General features: G+C 42.1%; 1 protein-coding gene and 2 long non-coding RNA genes across 12 annotated transcripts; 2 read left to right on the forward strand and 1 right to left on the reverse strand.

The window, feature by feature from the left end:
- Window positions 1-106: 106 nt before the first annotated feature.
- Window positions 107-8,231, forward strand: LOC310831963. 2 transcript variants are annotated; one of them, XR_014558065.1, is made up of 3 exons: window positions 107-242; window positions 580-812; window positions 4,047-8,231. It is a non-coding gene; the product is annotated as an uncharacterized lncRNA (long non-coding RNA). The 2 variants fall into 2 exon arrangements; XR_014558066.1 differs by lacking the exon at window positions 4,047-8,231 and adding an exon at window positions 2,495-3,878.
- Window positions 5,264-24,018, reverse strand: GOLM2 (golgi membrane protein 2). Of its 9 annotated transcripts, none has more exons than XR_014558039.1 (12): window positions 23,813-23,979; window positions 22,306-22,678; window positions 18,854-18,908; window positions 17,402-17,504; window positions 16,209-16,299; window positions 15,339-15,486; window positions 14,945-15,025; window positions 14,001-14,096; window positions 12,624-12,782; window positions 8,934-9,101; window positions 6,778-6,971; window positions 5,264-6,107 (listed from the first exon to the last, which is right to left on the reverse strand). XR_014558039.1 is itself a non-coding variant. In XM_083713212.1 (11 exons), the coding sequence occupies exons 2-11, from the start codon at window positions 22,630-22,632 to the stop codon at window positions 6,901-6,903; spliced, it is 1,299 nt and encodes a 432-aa protein (XP_083569338.1). In that variant the 5' UTR covers window positions 22,633-22,678; window positions 23,813-24,018; the 3' UTR covers window positions 5,264-6,900. The 9 variants fall into 9 exon arrangements, 5 of the variants coding, with proteins under 5 accessions (XP_083569338.1, XP_083569340.1, XP_083569339.1 ...); XR_014558040.1 differs by adding an exon at window positions 7,944-8,002 and having other exon boundaries at window positions 5,264-6,971; XR_014558041.1 differs by adding an exon at window positions 7,944-8,002 and having other exon boundaries at window positions 5,264-6,971; window positions 23,391-23,958.
- Window positions 16,197-17,508, forward strand: LOC310831986. The gene is made up of 2 exons (XR_014558090.1): window positions 16,197-16,327; window positions 16,432-17,508. It is a non-coding gene; the product is annotated as an uncharacterized lncRNA (long non-coding RNA).
- Window positions 24,019-25,227: the final 1,209 nt, after the last annotated feature.

A 25,227-nucleotide genomic window follows, 5' to 3' on the forward strand; every position in this document is an offset into this window, starting at 1 on the left:
CTGAAGGGGGCGGCGGGGAGGATTTTCCCTTTTTTTCGGACTTGCTGAAGCAATTTCTTCGTGTGTGCGTGTTTAAATTTTCCCGCCCGTCGGAGAATGAGGAATGATTGCGTTGATTTCGAAGACGAGCAGCTACAGAAAAGATCAGCAAGAAACAGGTCCATCGACAGCGAGATCCTGTTCGCTGCCTAGGGCGTTTGGACAAGGCGGCATAGAGCAAATCCAACAGGTGTAGTTGGCAGGTAAGGCTGTTGTTTTTCCAGCAACTTCATAGGTACTGCAGCTCCAAGGCAAGGAAATGTTTAAAAGAGAGAAGGGCCCACAAAAATATTTGATGGATTTTTGCATAACGGTTGCAGAAGTCACAATCCCTGCAACTAATTAATTTTGTCACTTTTAAAATGTATAATCTGCCTTAAGAGGCTACATATCTAGTTATATTTACGTGACTGCTAATCCCGTTACATTTGGTAGTACTTAATGCAATGAGTATTTTTTCCCCATTCATGGAAAGGTGACTAAGTGATATCCATAAACAAGGTGCTTAAGTGGACTTTCCTGTGTTTCACCTTCCCAAAGGATGCTGCTTCTGGCTCTGCCACCTAGCGGATTGAGATGGACTTGTATACCACTGAATCAAAGCGCTGACCTCACAGTGGCCTTCCTGAAACCTTTGAAGGGGCTTCTTCAGTTAAACTGCCTAAAACAATGCATTCCTGGGGAAACAGGCCTTTTTGTTTTTTCCAGACACACATTTTGTTTGTACTCCTTATGAAGTGCAAAGGTATCCTGCATTGTGATTTCATATTGAGGTGAGTCCTTTGTTACATCTCTAGCTGGATGTGTCTGCTCAGCAAGGTGCTATCTGTTTTCAAGGTAGCAGAGTTGCAAGACCTCCAAGCTAACAGTGGCCAAATACATCTTGTGAAAGTCCATCCATTTTACTTTTCAGTCGAGTCCACAGAAAATCACCATCATAGCCAAAAACATGTGTATCAAGATTTTGACTGATTTTATCCCCAAAGCATAGTGTCAGTTGCTCACTTGGTAATGAGCAGCCACCCGTCCAACAAAATATCTGACTGTTAGTTAAAACATCATCACAACAATATAATCAGGGGAAGAACTCTCTGGCTGATCTTTTATAGCTTTACCAGTCACATAATGACAGAAAGCATTCAGTTTAGTGAATCCCTGCCTGCATTCCCTTACTCCAGTATCAGAATACTTGACATTTTTTATTATAATTCAATATTTGTATAGTGCTTAAGTTGGTTACTAGTTACCAGTTCCTTACTTGCATTAAAGTTCAAAGCACACTTCAAGCAGAAAACTTTTTTTAAAAAAGAGAACTAAAGTTTATCTGGCCCTGAACCTGAATAAGCTTTTGTCTATCATGTATTGTATATCTCCATGAGTGACAGGCTATCGCCTCCAAGAGTCCCAATAGTTTTCTCCATCAAAATTGCTCTGTTTGCTGAATACTACCAAGTGGGTGAAGACCTCCAATGGCAATAACAAAAAAATAATTTGGGCAGTGCACACCCCAAATCTTAAATTTCACACCTCCAGGTATGTGGAAAGGCATTTAACTATGCCCTGCCCAGAACAGCATTTGGGTGCAGCAAACTGTCAGAAGTGGCAGCTTGATGCCTACAAAAGCTCAAATGTGCTGGGCACCATCAGTAGCAGAAAAAAGGAACTGGGATTGTCTGAGTGAGGAGGGTACTAGCACTTGAAAATGTCTGTGCCTAAGGAATGCATTGGGGTGAATGTGATTCAATGCTATCCAAATGCTGGATGCATGGGTGTATGATTGGTGGTAGACCAAAGGTTATTTTAGAGTGTGCAGTCTTAGCTCCTTCTTTTTTGGGGGGACATATTTTGGCTCCCTAATCCAATTCAGTACCATTTCATAAAGGACACTATCTTGATGCTGTGGATGTGGTGGGCCAAAGTACATATTGTGGCTATTATTGGCATAGGGTTGTTGCATTCAGCACTGCACTATGCCCAGTAAGCATTGAATTAGGCATAATTAAATGCCTTTTATAAATACTTTACTGGAGGTGTGGCCTAAATCTTGTTTTTGCAGTGTACATGCCCAGTTCCTTATTCTTTTCTATATACATTGGTGGTAGGTCACATTTGACCTTGCACTATGCTGAAGAGACATTGAGCTAGACATACTTTTTATAGACAACACTCCTCTTGAAATTTGGATGTATAATTTGGCGTAAGTCAAAGCTTATTATGGTGTATTTCCTTATTATTTATTGTCATTTGGGGTCACTGTGCCTCTATACAAGGGTTGCACCAAGACAACAGTTTGAATTGGAGAACAATGATGTTATCGAAAGAGAGTCTGTAAGTCATGGTAAGGATAGACCAAAACTTTTAAGTTTTCTGTTTCAGCTGTTTCAAACTTCTGTGCAAATAAGGAACTGTGAACTATTAACCAACTTCTACATCATAATTCTTGTACTGTTGGCAGAGAGAGGGAGACCGCACCTTTGAAGATAAGACCATCAAATTGAGCTTAAAGGCCTGGCAGATGTGAGAAGATTTGATGGGGATGAGGGTGGCATTGCTGATTGCTGTGCCTGGAGGCTACTCTTTGGCACGCTTCTCTGGGTTTGGATTGTTCAGAAAAGCTGTTTGTGAGAGAAAACTGGTTTTGTTTATAAACCGGGATGCAGGGAAGCTGTCATGTTGGGATCTGCTTTGTGGTTTTTGGAAGAATGAGATTGAAGAAACCACCCAAGAAGCTGCTGCCCAGACTTTCCACAAGCCTTATCATGCCTTGTTTCAACTATAAAAGTGTAGAAGAGGGTGCTTATTAGAGCATCAATAGGCCTGGTCCATGGATTTCATAACATGCATTCTGCTGTTCAATAAATTATATGTTTATGGGCCATTTGAAACAATATTTATTTATACAACAAACAGCTTATAAAATGCCCTTCAGCATAAAACTCCCATGGTATCCTCTACTTCAGACTTAAAATAAGTAAAATGATAAAAGCAGTAGGCCATAACCAGATGATAAAATCCAAATTTATAGTGGATTATGGGGCACAACGTCTGGATTGCCTAGAGCAACAATGTGTCCTGGCTTAGCACTCAAAACATTTCCACTGTGCATAAAAGAACCTAATCCAAAATTATGCAAAGCTTTCAAGTTGGCTGGGTGAGTTGCTTTCTGAGATTACCCTGTTTAAAACATATCATTGCATAGGGCAATGCCATTGCTATTTATAAAGCAGACATTAAGAATTTGATTTGGTATGCTTATTACCAGGTGCTTTACGACAAAGCTTTTTGATCGCTGCAGAAAGCAAAATGCTTTTTAAACTTTTTATTCTAGCATATTAGGGCTGCAGGTTTCAAATCAAGATGTGGCTCTTAAGGCAAGCCACAGTTGGATTGGAAGCACCTCAAATGGTGCAGCATTATTTGTGTCAAGCTGGTACCTGTTTCCATGGTAATGGCATCACACATAAGTTGGTGGATGTGTAAACCACTCATTTTGGAAAACAGCCCCAACACAAGCTTGCAGCTTTTAGATTGCTTGTTTGGAAGGAAATACAAGTGGATGCTTTCAAATATTTATTTTTACACAAACCCTTCCCTCTTCAATCTCACATGCATGGAATTGTGTACAGCAAGCATGTGCTGTTTAGATACTCAAATTGCACCACAGGCAGCAAACATGTTGCTTTAAGAAAAGGATGCCTACAGGACAGAGGCAGTTATGACAATTTAACACATCACCTTTTTTGTACGTCCAGTGCAGATTCAAATTAGCAGTGTGAGGGTGGCTGTGTTCCTGCCCATTAATTTAAAGACCAAGAAACATGTACAGGAGAAGAGTTAGATTTGTGCTTACCTTGTACAAGCTCAGTTGCATTGCTGTAGCAAGACTGTCAGTTTGGTCCATGTCTGCTTTATATGATCTCCCTCCCCCCGTCCCAATAGTTTGCAATTGCTGAAGAAAGCTCAGTTTTCTGGAACAACATGCAGTTTCTCTACTTCTTCCCTGACAGGCTGCTTTACACAATTGTTGCCTGGCAACTGCCAGCAAGGGAAGACTACTTTTGTCAGAGCCTGAGCAACATATAGCTGTATAGCCCCCTTGCCTTGCCTCAAAAGGAGCTGTTTCCTGGCAACTGCCACCTGCTAGCAAGGGAAGACTGCTTCCAACATGGGCTGAGTAAGACCTAGCTGCTCAGCCCCACCTTTGCCTAAAAATACTTTGGAAGGAGCTGCTGCTTGCTCAGACACCAGAGAAGGACAAGGGCTGAATAATCTGTTTCACACAAGTACCGTGCCATCCTGTCTAGATTACAGTGTGATTTTAATTTTGAGAATTTTTTAATAAACGGCTTTAAGAGGCGCTCTGAACTGTAAACTGGAAAGCAAGTACTCTAAATAAATGTTAAGACTGCATGTCTACAAGCTGAAGCACAGTTTAGCAAGAAGAGTAGATTTTTGGAGCAAATATTGCTGTTGTGCTACCCAGGACTGAACCATGGGTTTGACATAGATTGATGTTCAAACCTGGGCTTGGGGTTTCTCTTACTCCAGAAAAACCAATAGCCCAGGTTCAGAGATAATGCTAAACCAAACAATGGCTTAGGCCCAGGTAGCATGCCAATGGTAGCAGCAGATGGACCACAGGAGGAGCACAGTGCCTTTAGTCTCGATGCACTTGCACAAGTGTGCATTTTGCTGTATGATAATTTTCCTACACCTAAGTACTTTGCATAGTGAAATTCTTTGTGTGAAGCAGCATTACTTGGGATTTACTGCAATCAAACTGAAACCCATAACTGATGTTCTTTAAACATGAGACTACCAAATAATGTGTTAATTAGTATGGGACTTAAAGCTGAAATCAATCTCTGTTCAGATACAGATTTTTGTCTGTCTGCCAGCCTCAATTCCCCCTTTTCAGGAACCAGCACTTATACCAACCTTCCCAAACCTGGTGCTCTCCAGCTGTTCTGGACTACAACTTTCAGCCTCTGGCTGACTAGAGCTTATAGAAATTGAAATCCAAACCTTCTAGAGGCACCATGTTGGGGAAGGCAGTCTTTTATGCCAAAAGGTCAGAAGCATGACTTATGCCTTGAGTGCATCATAAAAATTTATCCATGGACAGCTTGTGAGGCTGACCAGGTTCATAGAATGGAGAGCAGCACATCCCTGGAACACACTGCCCTCCTTCACTGGATGCTTGAAAGGACACAAAGACAAGCACTAAAACTGCATTCAGTTTTATTAGAACCTATTAAATTTTGGATGTCAACAGCAAAATCCTAATAAAATTACACCTAATTTAGGGCAGACACATTTTGGTCAATTCACAAAGTACAACACTGAAGACTTATGGAGAAAGAGGTGTTAGGAATGGTGGCAGGGAGAGGGGGAGAGAAACTACCTCTAAGGCAGGTTCAGCCTTGTAAGTTTTACAGCTTGAAAATAAAACTAAGACGAACAGTCACCACTCATGTGTCCAGGTTTGTGTGCTTGAGAAGTGCCCAAGCACAAACTTCCATATTTGTTGTCAGAAATAAACACTGTTCTAAGGGAAGTCTTAAACAGATCTCTCCTTTTTATTCAATGCAAATTGTTAATTAAATTACTGCAAATTAACTTTAACTTACCAAAGAGACCAATAACCTGAGTACAGCAGAAATCATAAAGCACAATCAACCCTGTCATAGGACCTAAATTCTTTATTCACAGTAGCCCTTGTTGATAACTAGGGTTAATAACTTGTTGCTCAGGATATAGATGGGCATAACCATTTCTGTGAACTTTGGAAAGTTCGGGCATAACCATTTCTGTGAACTTCGGAAAAACAAAAAAACAAAGTAAGACCTCTTACACAAAAACACAGTACAAAACCGCAAGAACATAGAACATGCCCAGCGTTTTGAGTAATCCATACTACAGCACTGAAGTTGAAACAAACTGAGCATGACTCCAATTCTGAAACACATCAGAGGTTCAGACAGGAATGAATGAAGAAACTGATGAGATTGCACTTTTAGCCACTCTCCATTACATTCGGCTATTATTGCATAAGATTGAAATCACTGCTGTAAAAACAAAGGCAAATAAAATATTTATAGCTTTTATGTGTTGGAAATACTGGTTGTAGGTTTTGCAGATTTAAACTCTGGTAATTATCCTATAAAATTACTACACTGTTGCTGCATTTTTACTATGGATAACTTTAGTCACTCTCCTAGAGTTAACAATATTGTCTCATATAGAATTAATGTAGTATGTATCACACAGACCTTCCTTAGTTATAGTAAGGAAAGTTCTTTCATAAAACACAAACACATTTTCAGTCAACTTTCTCAAAATGAAATGTAGTCTCTAAAATGCAAGTCACAACAGTAAGAGAAATGAATAATTTCCTTGCATGGGTTAAATACATTGTGGTATCAAAGAGTGTCCCATCTGTACAGTTATTCCTGCAATGAAGTAATTCATATATAAGATACAAACTGTACAAAGTTCTCCAGTTTACAAAGTGGCTTAGTTTCAGAAACATGTTGACCTAAGTTATTTTGCAATGTTAGCTATTATTTCAAAGGTTACAGGTAAGGAACAGTCTTACTGCCCAGTCCAATAAAGAGCCAGGTGCACCCAACTTTGCGTAGTTTCAGGTTATTAAGCATCTCCTAAAAGAACAAACCATCTCTGGTTCTGTTCATTTGCGAAATAAGTACAACTATATACATATACACAGCATTTTACCTTTTCCTTCCACTGTTAACTTTTTGCTGTCATTCTTTTCAGTGTCTCTTACTGTAAATACTGAAAAATCGGTTGCGATTTTTTTCCTCTTGCAGAATCCCTCAGATAAAGGTAATTTGGAATTTAAAGTACATCGTTGAAGTGTGGTTTTCCGTAGTCTGCAATATCCATTTGAAGCTCTCTTTCCTCATCATCTGGAATCAAAGGAAGCAAACCAACATTAAATTTTTTAAGTAAGTTCTCTGAAACCCACAGGACCATGTGTTGAGAACAAATGATTCACTGCCTTTCCATATAAATTGTGGGTGTGTGAAGTGTGCATATCCAGAATTTTTGTATGTAAGATGCTTTACTAAGAGAAACAATTATTTAAAATCCTTTGTTCTAGAGGTCTGCATTTCTGTAAACTTTCTGCTTTGAACCACTGTTTTCCTTCCTATTCGCTCTTTCCCATCGTATCCGTATCATTTTATACACAACACAATCCCAAGGAGGATTCACAGGAGCTTGTGAGCAAACCAACCTGCAGGTTACCCACTGCTTTGGCTTGGTAGGATGAGTAAATTATTTAGCTGTACTGATTCTGAACTGGTTTCTCCATATCCCTCTAGACTTTTACAGAATACTAGAATTAATTGAACAGTAGCTTTACCTTAAGACATCTTACACATGCACACCCAGTCTGAAACCCTGCTGCTAGGCACACAAAGGCAGAGTCCATCCAACCAGAAGTAACCCTCCCACAATCAACTGCTGTGGATGAATGCTGTTCATAGGTACAAGAGGCATAAAAAGAGCTGCAATATAATCTGCACACAAATATAGTGTTTTGAAGGACAGCACTTAGTTTGTTTTGAACTTCATTATCACCCAATACTTACATGAGGGGATTCAGACGGGAGTGTATTTAGAGACTACTAATATCATTTTCTCTTATGGTCTCCCAACAGATTAATCTCACATACAATTATGCTTACAATGTGATTGTAAGTTAATAGAAGTTGTTCTGTCACTTAATGTGTGCTAGACCTACCAACTTCCCTGATAGGAAAAAAGTGTATTTTTAAAGAAATGCCAGCAGCACCTCATTCCAAACTAAACAAAAACACCCTCTTAAAATTCTATGGCACTTGCAGGCAGGCCAATTCAAAAGAATTTCAACTGACCTAGAAGATTAGAACACCAGTGTCAAGAATGAAGTTTTGGAAAATGATAACATCTTATCCTGGGAAGATGCAGAATAAATTTGTATTTCACATTTCATAATTTAATGAGAGGATGTCTCCACAAGAGCCCTTGAAATGAATGGAAAAACTGCTGTATTCCGGGGAGGGCAGGGCAAAGAGAGAAAAGGGGTTTAGTTAACATGAATACCAGTTTGGGCCGTAATGTGATTTGGAAAACTGAACTGTGGAAGCTATTTCTTACTGATTTCTAGAGTCTTCTGCAGTACATTTTTTTTTTACTATATGTTACTTTGTTCTTCAAGTTGGTAGAGGCAGTTTAGGGTTTGGAAGCAATACCACACCATACACACAAGCAATGGAAGCAAACAGGTAAAAGAGGGTGATAGACCAAGGCATATGCCAAGTGCAAGATGAGAGCATGCATGAGAACACCTTAGGTATTGGAAGCAACAGAAATGCACCATGGAGGTCCACCGATTATGTATATTAGTAAGGCATAAGAACATTCCAGATAGCTATAGTTATTCACAACAGTGATGGCTACAGATTCAGCTTTGGGCCTATGCCAGATCCGCATGCTTTCCTAATAGCTAGACGCACAAATTAATTCCAGGACAGCCACCATGTTAGTCCATGGCAATAAGGAGGAAAACGTAGCAGCACCTTCAAGAATGGTTTTATCATGCCCTGCATAGGCAAGAACCAGCTTCACCACAGTACCCTTGACTCCCTCTGGTACAAATTCAAGACTACTGGGAAAAAACCATATTTACTACCAATTAGAAATTGCTTCAAGTTCTAGAGTTATTTCAAAAGCTGAACTGCTAGAAGATGACACAATCAAAATTCAGCTGTCTATTCACAGCAGGACCTTTCTAAGCAGCTAAATAGTGGAACTCTACACCACTGCAGCATGGTTCTCAAGTGAGGGAATCACATGAATGGGATGGAGACAAGGCCCAAGCTCACCTTGGACGTCTTCTTCACCACCATCACCATCCTCTTCCTCATTGTAGGCCAGCTCAGCCTGCTTGTCTGCCTCATACTCACCCACGTTCCCATCATCCCCATTATAATCCGCCAGTTTAGAGCCATGTTGCGGATCAACAGGGGACTCATTCTCATCAAAGAACCGGCCTGTGAAGTAGGCAAAGGATTTATAGTCAGAGGCCAGGATGAAGGGGAGGGGGAGAGAAAAAAGCGGAGTAAAGAGAAGCAGGAAGGAATCTGAACTCAGAAAAGTGTTTAAAAGTGGTTGCAAATAATCCTTGCAGCACTATAAATTGAGAAAAAATCCTTCTGCCTGGAACTTCAGAGCACTAAATTTTATGACCTTTCATTATAATCTCTAGCCCCTTAAAATCTCCAGTGTTTTATATCTAAGACACAAAACACTTGCCTCAAAAGAAGGCAACTGCCTTTTTGGAATAAGTGAGCATCTTGTATTAATGAAACTTTACCAAAATATTTTGGTTGCTTTGACAATATCTGAGCTTTATAATCGTTTGTATATTATAGCCTTTAATGTAACTATTTTCTAATCTGAATTTTTCAAAGCTTTAGAAACTTTTTAAAAATGGAAAAGTAGTTCTACACAGTGAAATATAGATTAAACCAAAGAAAAGAATACATCTCACACTATACGCCTGAGCAAAAAGTAAGATTCAGTGTCATGCTAGTAGTAGAGGAAGAGTCAGCTCTGGGCAAAGGTCTGAGCCCAACACAAAGTTTATCTTTCAGCCATGTAAGATTCTGCAAAAGAAGGCTACTGATATTTCCAGAAGATGAAAACTTGCATAGGCCTTTGATGTTTTCCAATAACAATATTTACAAACTGAACACTTGAGCTAAACAGCTAAGATAAACACACACACACTTGAGTGTCGGAAATACGGACTACAGCAGAGAGTTGACAATAAGCTGCAAGCAAATAAAGTTCAATTAAATCTTCCATATGAAATGAACAGTGGCAAGTAAAGACTTCAACGATTGAGAGTTCTCCAGGTACACTGTCACTCTTCATCTGTTTTCTATATCTTGAAAGATTACAGCTAAGCACGACTGAAGCAAACAATTAGAAGCTTCATAAAATGAAAATAATTTACAGCTTATTTCCTAAATGCCTGCCCAACGTTGCAGATCTGAAAAAAATGAAGGCTCAAGAGTTCATTTCCAGAGCCACAGCTAAACTATGAAGCAATTTTAAAAGTAATTTGAGAAATTTTAAATGCTTCCTTGTCAGATAATCTGCTCAGAGCCAGATGTGCCAACAGGTGCACTGAGGAATTCATGCTCATATAAAACATGTTTGTACTTGGGGGTACAAAGTGGAGAATCTTTGGCCCGCCAGGCCTCTGAATCTGGCCCGAGATTACAAAGTGCTATGTTTGGATTGGGGAGGAGTGGTCTCTTATCTCTACTCATAGCATTAAGCATCACAATGCTAAGATCAGCGATAAGCACCTGCTTGCTCTTGGAAAGGCAGCAGGCAGAAGCTCATCTCTTAGAGTTATGGGACTATAACACTAGAGTTGGAGATGACCCTGTGGCTTGAACTTTGAATCACTGGGTGTCATTTGACATGATCCACCTGCCAAAATGACCGGCAGATGGAGGGAACAGATCAGGATCTGGTCTTCAAAGTGGATCCGGTTCCTCAGCCCTGGCTTGGTCTATGGCAATATCCCTAGCATTTGTTGTGGTTATTTTAAAGTTATTTCAAAAATTATTCAATTACCATTCAGCCACACAGGAGAACTCTGAAGTTCCCATGTCTAAAAGTTAAAATCACTTTTTATTATTGTTTTGAATAGTTAAAATTGCTTAGAAATATTTTATAGGAAGCATTTAATAAATTGAAATCAATATAGTGGAAAGTTCCTGGAATCGCTTGAATTATTTGCATCTGTCTAAAGAGATTATAAGCCCAAGGCGGTTTTCAAACACAACAATCTTGCTAAGTTGCATAGGCGGGCATTACTTTGAGACCCTTACATAGCAATACAGTTTCACATTCTATGTCCATACAGGGGTGTGGTTTGGGGAAGAATACGCATACCAAATATGGTGGGAGAAACCAGACAGCCATAACTGTAATCTTCAACAAATAGAATCTGAGCAACAAATACTATATATTGAAATACTATATATTCAACTGGCCCAGGGTACAACAATCAGGTGTAAGCAGCTCCACTAGGTTGCTGAAACAGCTCCACTAGGTTTTAATTTATTTCCAGGACCATTTCAAAGAGCTGGTGATGATACTGTTGTGTGTCCCATTAACTCTAACCATACATTTGACTCTAGCCATACAGCACCTTCTTCATTACCTATGTACCTTCATGAGGGAGCCTACCTTGCACTATCTTCAATGGTGTTCTGCAGCATGGCAAAGACGAGTCAATTCAGTTTGTCATTTCAACTATGCTGTGGGAGTTTGGGGCACCATTCCCCCTATTCTTGAAGTTTTATGGAACATTCTGGATCCTTATGTAAGCAAAACGGCACCATCCACATATAAGAGTGAGGGGAAACCCAAAGGCTTGTAGAAGGACAAAAAACATCACTGAAAAACCATCAGGAAGGGAGGAAAAAATAGAAAGCCCTGGAGGCAGACATGACGCATGCCATGCGGCAACGTTTTTGTTGCAGATCTCACTTGTGACAGTAATTTTAAGACTGGCTAGTCTACTTGGTAATCTTTGTAATCTTTCACTCTGTTACAGAAGTGGTTCTGTAATATTGGCTCGCGTTTGTTTTCCAACTTGGGCTTTAAGGCGGGATACAGAAGTTTTAAAACAAATATGTCAAGGCAAACTGACCATGCTTCACTTAAAGCTACAGAAGATACTCATGAAAAGTTCCATTTTTCTGCATTACAAGACCAGAGCTCAGCTATTTTTAATTTCCAAGAGGTATATTAAAGCAAACCCTCAATGATGCAAGCAATTCCTAACTTGAGGAAAAGCGTTAGAATATAGCTTGCATTGCATGGATTTATCAGTTTCTGAGCCATTCAAAATTGTTAAGCACTATGAAAATAAAGGGATCCATGAGTTTATTAAACTGTTTAACAGTGCAGTCTTATACCTGCCCAAACAGAAGTCTATGCTCCACTAACTGTAACAGGATTTGCAGCCTAAGACAGTCTATTTCTAGGTTTAACACAATGAAATAATTGAAATTAGATGTTTTCATAATATGGTGAAAATGAACCTTAAACCCTCAAAATTGCCCCCCCAAAAAGTAGGCAACACTTTTGGAACTAAGCAACATTTTAAGCATACTAAGTTCCTATTTATAACAAGCCACAAGAATTCAAGGAAGGAAAGTTTGGAATCAAGCTTGATTCTGAAAGTTGTACCTATCTAAAGCTGCTCATATTCACAGTGCCTCACAATGGAAATGTGACCTATTGTCCCGTTCTTTTCTATTGATCAAACACATCCTCAAAATTACCAGAGTGCTCAGACTGAGTGAAAGTGAGAATGGTAGTGAAGAGGGCACAGCTAAAGCTCCCCACCCCCACAAGATCTGGTGTTATTAACATTACCTGAATATTAACTCATCTAAAAAATCCACACTTCGGTTTTAATGTGTTGCTTCAATTATGAGTGAGGGTCTGAGTCAGAATTATGAGCAAGGGTCTGATTAACTTACTTTGCTTCATTCTTTGGAAGTCACTGATTCTGTCCTTTTTTAAATGTTCTTTTTCAGCTTTCTGATTATCTAGGACGTGATCAGGAATCAAATGCTGAAGAGGATTTGGTGGGATCTGCTTTATGATGTCAGCATTTCCATCCTGGTTACTGTTTACACCTGGAAGCGCACAAAAACAATTAAAGCACTTTGACTATTTGCACAGTTCAGGCACAAGGAAAAGCAGCTTATGAATTAAGTCCTTTTTGAAGGGCAAGGGATCCTGTGGGGGGTGTGTGTGTGTGTGTGTGTGTGTTTGTGTTTTAAACCTCATGACGGATTTTTCTCCAAACATTGCTGACACCTGTGCTTTCATTTTCTCAGTAGTCAAGGCAGAGAAAGGGGAAGAAGGAGCGTCATCCATTATCGGCTATTGATACTTTGGTCACACTTCTTTTAAAAGCTTAAGAGGAATGCTGCAAATACATCATTGGAAGCATCAGGCTTTCTCCATGCCTGGACGTTACTTTCTTACCAAGTCTAGTGACCACTTGTGTCACTCAAACCACTTTGTCCATTCTTTAATTTAATGCATGGTGTGGGGACAGCAGTGGTTTCCAACCTTTTTTTGGCCATGCCCCACCTAAGTATCTTTAAAATCCTGACACCCCCCCATCCCCCGGGACATATAATTCTTATTATTCAAAAATTGAACTCCTATTCAAGTGGAGGCAGCCTAAAAGCCCATTCACTGTTAATAACCCATTCTTGAATGCCCCCCCCTAAAAATCAAATTGCCCCCGCCCCACATTGGGAACAAACTGGATTAACTTCAGCCCTTTTACAAGTTAAATTAACCTTGTCAGTATTTGCTTCTCACTTCCACTCTCTGGTGATTATCGCCTCTCTGTTCCCTTACAAATAAAAGCTCCCCACATGTATACCTTCACGCCTCTAATTCCTAAATAATGTCTGCTTTGTAATGTCTTTGCTAAACTTGAGAAACAGAGAAGGAAGGTGGTGGTTTTAAACACTCCTAAATAAGTTTTAGATCACATTCACCTTGGCTCTGCATAAAGACTAAAGGAGAGGCCAGACTGAGAACAACTTTTTTTCTCTTAAGACCATTTATTTCAACAAGTCTACTGTACGTATAACTTAAAGGTAAAGGGACTCCTGACCATTAGGACCAGTCGCAGACGACTCTGGGGTTGCGGCGCTCATCTTGCTTTATTGGCTGAGGGAGCCGGCGGTCCTCCCCGTTGACTCTTAGCAGGCTGGGGAAGAACTGGTGACCTCATTCCGCCATAAGAGAGTGAGGGATAACCTGCTTTAGAACGCCCTTCACTGAAGGAGAATATTTACTCGTGTTTTAAAGATACACCAGGGACTTCTTACCTTGAGCCAGATTTGGAGCATGAGGCTTTTCTGTTGGAAGATTTCCATTGGGTTGAGGTTCATTCTGAGAAGCTGAAACAAGTGGCTTCTTCAAAGCTAAACAAACAAAATCACACCATGACTCACTGATCTACTAATACCAATGGCACATCCTAAGGCAACCACTGAGCGCACTGTTCAAAAAGAGAACTGATATGTTCTGTTGGAAGCCGCCCAGAGTGGCTGGGGAAACCTAGCCAGATGGGCAGGGTATAAATATTATTATTATTATTATTATTATTATTATTATTATATGTTCTGCAAAGGGCTGATTTCTGACAAGTGAACCAAGATTGGTACAAATGCAGTTGTTGCCAGAAGCTCTTCTCTATTTTCAAGATAAGCTATACAGAAGCAGGGGCTTTCCTGCAAGGGCCAGAATCCAGTATACTATAACAGAAGTTTGTGCTTTCACCAGTTTGAAAGGTTTTGTCAGGGCAGCATTTGCTAGCATTCACATGCCGAGAAGAGTTAAGTGCAATTTTGCAGGGTTGCAAAAAAAAAGAAGAAGAAAGCTCCCTCTCCCTATTTATACTTCTAATTGATGAGCAAGAATCAGTGGCAACTAATTCTTCTAGTTTATACTAAGAATCAAGACAACAGGGAATCCAGAGATTCTGGTGCAGCATCTGTCTTTTTATTTCACATCTGATAACTGCTTAAGCCAATAGCACTTCACCCCCCTTCAGGCAAGTCCCCTTGTAAACTACCTTGGTTACCTTTGGCAACAAACTGAAATCTGACATAGCTAGCCCTTTCTCTGGAGTTGAAATCAGTAACCTATCTAAAAAAACACACAAACTGCTGAGGGAGGAAATATGTATTTCAGAATTATCAAAAATAATAGATTTTAGATTACTTAGAAATAGTAGTAGTAGTGGTAAAATATATATAGCTTTGCTAACCAGTGAGTGTATCTTCAGCTTTAGCAGCGTCATTCTCTTCTATCCCAGGCATGCCTGCATCATCTCCTGGTTTCATTTTCTCTGTCAAGACAAGAAGAAATTTCTCTCCTTACTGCTGCTTACTTTTAAGTTCTAAGTGGATTCAGAATTGTTACAGGGACTGGACTAGAGGTAGTAGATCATAGTTGCTGAACATAAAGCAATACATCTCCCTCAGTGAGCTAGCTGCAAAGGCAGGCAACTCTCTCCAAGACTTCACTGCTGGCCAATGGTAAAAATGGCACCAGATCTGTGCCTCAAGGCTGAGGAGTTCCTAGCCAGCCAGGTACTCTGCATTCTCCCAAGACACTTAAGAGGTACATAGTGATATGACCCACAATTGTACTAGACAGACCTTTGCCATCTGAGATATTGTTGATGGAAGGTGTTTCATTCCTAATTACATTCTTTTCATCCAATTGTTGCGTTGTCTTCAATATTGTTGGATTATTGCTCAGGTTGCTCTCAATATCCTTACTGGACTGGCTTCTGTGTGCAGCCTGCTGCAAAAATATAAAGAACCAACTATGAAACACATTCGTTCACATTTGAATTAGACATCCTGTGTGCTTTGTCACTCCATTAGGATGATTCAGTCTGTTGTCAATGGAAATACACTTCTACTTCTATCTCAACCAAGCTTTGTTCTTTTCTCATAACAAAGTCTAACATCAAATTTATGGATAGAACTGATCTACGCCAGATGGGCGGCGTAAAAATAATAATTTTTTTATTATTATGATTATTATAATGGCAACAGGGGTGCTGGCAACCCATCCTAGAATCATGTAGCAAGCAGTGAAGGGTAGGATGCAAAGCAATCCTCTATCCATTACCAAGTGGTGCAAAAGCTGGTTAGATCAGGCATAGGCAAACTCGGCCCTACAACTCCCATGATCCCTAGCTAACAGGTCAGGAATGATGGGAATTGTAGTCCCAAAACATCTGGAGGGCCGAGGGCCTACGCCTGGGTTAGATCCTGACTCTTCTCTTAATGAGTAACTAGAGAGGAAATTACCAAAGGAAAATGGTATTTCAAACCATTCTGAAGTGTCCATAAAAAAATGATAGGAACATATGAAGAAACCTTCTTGGACATTCCCAGCACTACCTGGAGATGCTGGGGGTTAAACCTGGGACCTCCTGCATCTAAGGAAGATGCTGTCTCTACCCCTCAGCTATGGCCCTTCACCGACTTAAACAACTGAGCATTTAGATGATGTACCTTTTGGTCTTGTGTAACTTGCTCCTCTAACTTTCTCATATTTTCTTCATGCTGCATCCTCAGTTCTTTGATCTGATGTCCACACTGAAAACTGGCAGAACAGATAATGTACAACAGAGGTAACAAATTTTATAACTTGGCTCAAGATTGACACATGTTTTATATGCTCTCCGCCAAGTACTATTTGTTTCTGGAACAAAACAGTATCTCTTTCCCTTGCAAGGCACTGAATGTATGAATCTGGTCTTTCGGTCCATCTAGCATAGCATCAGCCATCAACACCAGCTGGTAGTGTTTCTCTAAATTCTAAGGCAAGAGGGGTATTTCCCAAGATCATAGAATCCTGGAGTTGATGACAGAAGTCCACAGATCCTTAGATCCTTTTAAGTGAAGATGCCAAGGACTGAAGCTCATATCTTCTACAAACAAAGCAGATGCTCTACCACAATATTATGGATGCTCTTTGCAAAGGAAAGAGTTGCAACCTCTACTAAGACTTGAGTTCTAAATTAAGATGACTCTCCTTATGGACACATGAACGGCAATAAAATTGCTAGCACATTTGCAAAGTTAAGCAGGGACTGGTATGGTTTCAAGATTCCAGCACTGCAGGGGGTTGAACTAGATGACCCTTGGAGGGTCCTTTCCAACTATGATTCTATGAATAAGTGCCACAAGAATTGAAATCTCCTGTCAGACCTTTCCCTATCAAACCACTGTGTTTGCTTGTTCCTTGCCTGAGTCAGGAAATGGAACATGGAATTGGCTCCCCCTCCATTCTACATAACATAACAAACTCTGAGGCACCCTCCACTGTGATGACTGATGGTGCTGTAGGATAATCAATACATTTTTGGTGCAGAGATTGCCATCCCTCAGGAATTCTACCTTGGATACCTTGATTAACGGGTTCTGAGAACCATTTCTTTTGCTTCTTTTAGCAAGCAACTCAAAATCATGAAGTTTCACTAGTCTCCTTTTCAGTGAGAGCAGAAAGGGCACTATCCTATCACAGCTGTCCTAAAATATGCTTTTCTTCTAACTCCTTCTGCATATAGGACGCTGATGTCAAAAGCAGGACTCCCACTTTGATCTGAAAGTTCACGGCACAGCTAAGCTGGAAATACTCTGCAGAACTCTGTATTATTAGAATACATTGGTATCAGTTCAGATTTATATATTACTATGCTCACCTTTCATACTCCAACCTTTTCAGAAGTTGTGTATTGTTGTTCCTATATTCATGAAGCTGGTCCTCTTGACGAATAAATTCTTGACGCAACTCTGCGAGTTGTTCTAAGGCAAAGTGTAAAAGTCAAGATGGTTAGAAAAATAATGCCTTCATAACTTAAATGCAACTTTCCCTCACAAATTGGGAAATTGTTATTTTTCCACTGCTAAAATAGAATATTCTGTATACGCTAATGTCTTGGACAAGTGATACGAAACCTAAAATATAACTGTTTAGGAACCTGATTACAAAATAGAAGAAAACGTGTGTGTGTGTGTGTGTGTGTGTGTGTGTGTGTGTGAAAGAGGTGTTAGTTTTCTTTCTGGAGTCTTCGCGGCATAATACGGTCTCAGTGATGCCACATTCGATTTTTAGTATCTTATGCTTGTGTTTTAGTAAAGCAGACTCTTACAGCTACTACATCTTGCAAACTATAATGTTAGGGCCCAAGGAGCCACAGCACTTATTTATTGACATCCTGCCCATCATTCAACCTCAGAGGAGTGTACATATTTCTTTCCCCTCCCCCTTTATCTTCACAACACTTTAATGTAGATTAGGGTCCAAGATCACCCAATCAACATCATGGATGTATGGGGATTTAACTTGGGTCTGCATGTGCATCTATCTTTGTAAAGCATTGCCATTTACTCTCCAGCACCCTTTATACATGAACAAATATCAGTGTTGGAAAGGGTTTGAAATAATGTTATTTATTTCACATTACTTCCATTCTGTGAGAACATGACTTTGCAACTTCACCTGACAAAGCAGTGTAAGAAGATTACCAGCGGTAATCAGCCATATTAGAGACCATACTACAGTGGTGTGTTGTTGCATAAACAAAGCAATTCTTTGACTTATAGCAATGTAAGATCTCCACCAGAGGACTTTAAATTATTTTAATGTTATAGCACATGGCTGTACAACTGATAGAAGTCACTGCCTATGCTATAACTTCAACTCTCCCTTTAAAAACCAATACACTGCTGCATATCTAAGGTCTATGAGACATTTGAGGGTACATTTGCAGAATTTGTAGCAAAACAGAACTTGTGCTCTCATCTTTGAGGCAGGAACAGAAAAGGGATAATGGCAAGCGAGGCAATGGCCCTTCTGTGCCAGATAAACGAACACAGCATGTTATTTTTTAAAGAAAGGCTCTAGCTCATGTCAAGAGGAAGAATATTAGGAAAACTTGACAGTTGCAAAATTTTAAGCTTTGCTTACCAATACAAGTAAAATAAATCTTCTAAATTAGATCTCTAGGGCACCAGAAACTTTTCCAATTCACAATTCTCCAAATAATTCACATCACCGGTTGCTACTTTGCTACCAGTATACTTTCTTTATACTGCTCTCAGAATTAGTAGGTTTAACTGCTGCATGCTTTTCCTTTCTTTTGACTCCTTACCCTTTAAGCGATGTATGTCTGCCATTTGGTATGATATGTTGTTCTGAAGCTTAATCTGAAAAGGAGGAAAAATATATTGTGCAAATTAGTGGTCATATTATGACTATACAGTTAATATCAAAATGATCATGGTAAACAAGACTTTGATGAAAAACTGAGCTTATTAAATAGCCTAAAGTTTCAACAAAGGCTTCCCAATCCATTTACACTTCAAGACAACAAGAAGCAACATTTTTTACTTTGACCCCAGTAGCCATTCAAATTCGGGGGGGGGGGGAATGATTGTTTTAAGAATACCACTTCAATGTTTCCTTAGAATGCAGATTAATCAATGAATTTTTTTATTCATTTATATTCTGCCCCACTTTCACAGATCTCTGGGAAGGTAACAATAATATTGCATGAAACCAAACATACGCAACAACAAGAACAACAAATCGTAGAAACAGCAGTTGAAATATTTGCCAGTGTGAGTGGCACTATTGTACTAAAAGCTGCATTTTCAACCAAGCATCTAAAAGGCAGCAGTGAAGGTATCAACCAAATTCTGGGGCGTCCCTTCCTACAAACAGATACTACAACAGAAAAGGACAACCCCACATCCCAGTGAAGTGCGCAGAAGCTAGTGGTGGGATGCTAAGGAGCCCCCTGCCCCAACCAATCTCCCACGCAAGGACAGAGACAGAGAGAGACTCCCTCAAGATTTTAAGTCCCAAGGCATATCAAGATTTTATACATCATCTGAAAAACCTTGGATTTGACTTGTAAATGTACTGGCAGCCACTGCAGAAAGTTCCTTGAGAACCTGAGTAACAATCACTCTGGCTGATGGACCCACTCAAACAATGGAAAACCATATTTTGCACAGGCTGCAATTCCCAAGTACCATAGTATTCAAAGGTAGCTCCACATACTGTAATGACTACTGCATTACAGTAGTCCAGACAAGAAGTTATCAGAACACAGATCATTGTGGCTAAACTAACCCTGTCCAGGAACAGCCAAAGGTGAGCAAAGCCACTGCACAATACTGAGCATAGTTTTGTCTCCAGTAAGAGATATGTATCCAGAGGTACCCCTTAAGAATCTGTACCTACTCCTTCAAGGGAATTGAACCCCACCAAGAATAGGTTGTTCTCCTAATTCAGTATGGTCCAATATGTGGCACAAGAGCCATCCATCAGCAACATTTTATGCCCTCCCCAACTGTTTTCATGCTGCCTTCCCAAAGCCCAGGCAGAGGTGCTGGGCTTTGGAAAGGAGGTGTGAAGGCTCTGGCAGGTTCCTAGAGTCCTCCCACCTTCTTCTCAAATCCTGGTGAGAACTTTCCCAGCTTTGGGAAGGCAATGTGAGGGCTGCGGGGGGCATAAGATTTTGGGCATGCACCCCACCCCACCCGCACAGTATGCGGCCAGCAGGTTTCATGTTGAAGTACTCTTGCAGCCCACTTGGTATGAAAAGTTAGACTGCCCTGTGCTAATTCATGAACTCAGAAACCACCAAGCCACAGCATCATCATCTTATTCGAAGTCACCTTTAAGTTATTCCCCCTCATCCAGCCTATTACAGTGGCCAGACATTGGCTGAGAATCTGCATGGCTAGTAGCATTGTGGGCAGAATGGAACCCTGAGGGACTCCACAGATCAACTGCCATGGGATCCATCAGAAGTCTCCCAAGGCTACCTTCCGCTCCTGAAAAGAGGAGAGGAACCACTGCACTCCCAACCCAAAGAGCCAGTTTTCTGTGCTCAACAGTTTCAAAAGGTGCTGCATATCCAGGAGGATCACAGAGTCACACTTCTCCTGTCACTCTTGCAGGAAGTCACACATCATTCTGGTCCCAAAAAGGTCATGGTAATCAGCCTCCCCACCTAGAGTGCCTGCACATTAGTTGCTATGTCAATATGATTTAACAAGCATTACCTTACATCAGGGATGTCCAACTTCCAAGAGACTGAGATCTACTCACAGTATTAAAAAAAAACTGGCAATGACCTACCCATTGTCATTGGAGGATGGACCAGAGTTATTGAGCTTTTTTGGGGGGGTTGGCGGTGATCAACCTGGGACACCCCATGATCTACCAGTAGGTCGCAATCTGCATGTTGAACATGCCTGCCTTACATTAATTAGGCTGCAATGTTAATCCCAGGACTACTACTTCTGACCTTCAATACCATTTGTACCTGGAGGTCAGATATTAATGTACTACCCAGGCATTCACATTTGGAATATGGCCTTGATTGATAAAGCATTCTGCTGCCACATAATTATTTCTATGTGATCACACAATGAAAGTGTTGGCAGCTGGAACAATGAAGTGCTCTGACACATCCTGGGAATAGGGAATAATCTATGAAAACCAAGGCTTTAGAGACATTTGGACAAATTGGCTCCTTACTCCCAGCCATGATTTACTCCTCCACAAAAAGAACATTTTTTTTTGCAGGACTGCCTGTACATCTCAGCCTTCAAAATTCTGTAAATGAAAAGTTCTGGGTATCTGGGATGCCACATTTACCAAGGCAAACCAACTCTGTAAACGTTAATGCATTTTGCAAACCTTCCTTTGAAAACCTAGAATCTGAGAATCTTTTGAAACATTGAAAGATTAATGTAAGCACCATCTTTTTTCTCTCCCTTGATGGATGCCATGTCTACTCAAGAGTGTTTTCTTGTGTAAATACAGCTAATGGGACTCCAGTCTTAAGAGATTCAACACAATAAAGCAACAAGCTATCAGACTTCTGCGATATAAACAAGCATTTGTAGGCTACAGTTGCCTTCATAAGATGCATTCAGCAGTCTGACAAAGTGGGCTTAAATGTGTTACGTCTTTAAAATGCCATAATATTCCTCCTGAATAATGGGGGTTGGGGGAAGAGAGGAGGTCCCAAACCATTATGTAAAAAAGAAAGGAATGCCCACAAGCAGAAGGAAGTAAACTTGTCACAACAACAACAACAAAGCAACCTCCCCACTCTTCCTTGATTTCACCCCCCTTCCTCCCTCCCCCAAAACAAAGCTCATTTTGCTTAAAAGCACACCCATACACACCCCTTCTCTTCTGAAATAAGATGAGAAGGGGAATCCACCACCCCTCTCCTATCTAGGAACAGAAAGCAAAGCTGAAAACTGAAAACATGCCTCATTAAACAGTGAAGAAAAGGGAGAGGCAGAGGGAGAGATGGGGGGTGGGGTGGGCTGAAACCACATGAAAAATTTTTACATAGGCAAAAGGTACCACAATGGAGCCTCTTCAGCTTATCAAAAGGCTTCATGGGAGTAGCTCGGAATGGGGAAGCTAGAAGCTCAATGGTTGATAACAGCTGCCCTTGCTCTCACAAAAGGCAGCTGGCGACCAGTTAGTTTCGGACATGCTGTTTGGAATATACAGTACTAGACAGCATAAAATAGACACAAGCAACCATCATATGCAATGCCACCTCACCCTGCTCTCTTCACACTTCCTTATCTGGCCTTCCCTGGCTTGCAGTTGGTTGCTCAGCTGGCTGTGCTCAGCTTCCTTCTGCTCCAGCTGTTTCTTGTGCAGCTCCCCCTGGAGCAAGAGCTCAGAGTTCCTCTTCTCCAAGCGCCCCCTGGCAACATCACTGCGCTTGGCCTGGCCCTGCAACTCTGCCACCTCCTCCTGCAGGACCGTTTGGCGGGATGAGGTAGTCCAGTAATTGAAGGCAAGGACGGCAATGACTAGCAGCAAGGCAACAAAGAGGAACGAAGGGAGACGGCCCCCCCTCCGGTTGGCCCCAAACCCCACCATGGGGGAGGCTGGGGAGGGGGGCGCTTCAGCTTCTCACTGCACCTACCTGGAAAGAAAGTACCCAAGTCAGCACAAGTAGAGAAAGAAAACAAAAACCCCACCAACTTTTCAGAAACAAAATATAAAAAATGGGAATACACAGAATCATTGACTGAGCTGTGTTCAGCTTCCATTGCATGTATACAAATCTTAAGGCATACTGGGAAATAATCTAAAGCATTTATTTAACATAGGAGAGAAGGCAACTACCTCCTAATTTCCAAAACCAGCTCTTAATAAAATAGAAGGATGATTCTGAAATTTGACTTTTTTCAGTCTGCACACAGGTTACTGTAGTGGCTTGCCAGTGCATGGAGAGGGGACTGCCTAGCTTGTTCTTTCTTCTGTATGCCATGGTTATGAGAGCAGTTTAAAATAAAGTTTAGACTAGGCGCAGTGGTTGCCAAACTCGGCCCTCCAGATGTTTTGGGACTACAACTCCCATCATCCCTAGCTTACAGAACCAATGGTCAGGGATGATGGGAATTGTAGTCCCAAAACATCTGGAGGACCGAGTTTGGCAACCACTGGACTAGAGAAAGCCAAGTCAATAAAGGCAACATAGAAACCGTCACAAAAACCAAAAGTGAGGCCAGACGATGGACCCTCTCCCACTTTTCAGGGCAGGAGGGAAAGAGGGGGAAAGCCCGTACAGCACCCAGGTCCTAAGCTCAGTCTAAACCATGCTCTGCATCTGCAAAGCCGAACACTGCACCCACCTTTGGTGCGGGAAGATAGGTAGGGGAGGGGATCGTGGAGGGGAGGGGGCTGGTTCAGCGTTGCGTGCAAGAGCTTCCTCCGAATTGTCTCCGTTGCTGTGCTGGCCGCATCTCCCTACCCCTCTACAGTCTAACCCCCCCCCCCCGTCGAGTCCTCTTGGCCGCGGGTGGGGGAGGTGCTATTAGCCAACGTCGCCCCCCTCCACCGCACCCCTTTTCCCCAGCTCCAGGCCCGCCGTGCAAAGAATAGCAGCTGTAGCTGCCCAGGCTTCTCTCATTCGGGCCGCCTCTGCAGGAGCGCGAGAGAGGCCGAGCGAGGAGCCCCGCGAGGTCGCGTCCCCGCCGAGAGGGGAGAAGGAGGGGCTGCTGCGGGAGGAAGAGGCCCATCCCACTATCCGGGGGTGGGGGTGGCGCCGCTCTACCTCCTCTGCTCCCCCGGCCACCGCGCCACGCGCGCCTCCGCCTCTCCTGGCCTTTCCCCCCTCGCCTTCCAACCGTCTTCGCCTTCCGATGCAGCGGCGCCGCCGCCGCCACTTCCGTATTCGCGTTCCTGTCGCCGTGGAGCCGCTTCTCGCGAGAACTGTTGAAGCAGCGCAGGTTCCCCCCTCCCTCCCCGTTCCCGCTCCAGGTCTCGCGAGGCTTCCGTCTTGCCCGACGGGGAGAGCAAGAGCCGTCCCTGAGGAGATGAAGCGGCAGTGTGGCCGGGCGCGGATAGAAAAATGATCAGGCCTATTCGGCTGCTGGCGGGAGGCCTCTCAGGCAAAGGGGGGCCGAGGAAGGGCGCCCTTCACACCAGACGCGCCGCCGCCTCAATGAGGTGCCCACACGGGTAGGGGAGGCCCCGATGGTTAATCACAGTCTGAATTGGTGCTGCCGCCTGTTCGTCCGGTGGCCCAGAGTACCCCCGCGGCGGAGCTCCGAGGTCTGTCTGGAGGCGGGTTCCCACAGCGCCGCGAGATGGGGGACGAGGAACCGCCAGCGGCGGCGCGACTTGGGTTCCCCTCCCTTCGACAAACCCATTTTGATCCTGGGATGGTGTCCTTCTGGGTTGGTTTGAGTTTCTTAATTGAGCGGGGAAGAGTCAGTTGAGGGGTGCGGGGCGGGGGAATGAAGGACTGTGTGGACGAGCCCGGGGCGGGCTTTGACCAGCTACAGAGGAGCCTCGCTGCTGATAATGGGGCAAAGAGAGGGCGGGAGTCGGTGGCACTGCAGTCCCCGGTTCAGAAATGGAGCTGCCGTCCCTATCCAGATGCGCCAGGTGCCTCCCAGCCAGGTACTTACAGGGCTACAGGGAGGAGAGATGTCCTAGTTTAAAATTTCAAAAATAAATTTCAAAAATAAAAATCATTAGTCGCTTGCCTTTTCTCTTGCATTGTGCGCTCATTGCTGCTGCTTTTTTTTAAATAACAAAAAACAATTTTTATTAAAGATTTTCCTCGTTTACAAAAGCACATGCATTGTCTCTTTCTTCAGGTTGTGTTTTCTACAGATCAGTTACATTTGCCCTGAGACATTGGTGTTTGTTATATGCAGCATAGGGTTGGGAGGAAAGGGGGGGGGCAGGAGAGAGGATGGGGCGCTAAAGTTTATTTTCTTTTACTTAGTGTATGCATGGGGTTTTTGTGTCAGCTCTCACTTGGGTTGGTTCTCTTTCTATACATTTCCTTGGTGGTGAGAGAGGTTGGGGTGGCCTTGGGTGTGGTTGATTGTCTTTGGTTGGCTGCAGTTGGATTTGTTTGTGCGAATGTGAGGGGGTTGTTGGGTTAAGTTAACCATATTGAATTGTTCTGGTTACAGGTAGATAGCCGTGTTGGTCTGCTGTAGTCGAAATAAAATA

The sequence above is a fragment of the Podarcis gaigeae genome, assembly GCF_964106915.1.
Source record: "Podarcis gaigeae genome assembly, chromosome: 14".
NCBI lineage: Eukaryota > Metazoa > Chordata > Lepidosauria > Squamata > Lacertidae > Podarcis > Podarcis gaigeae.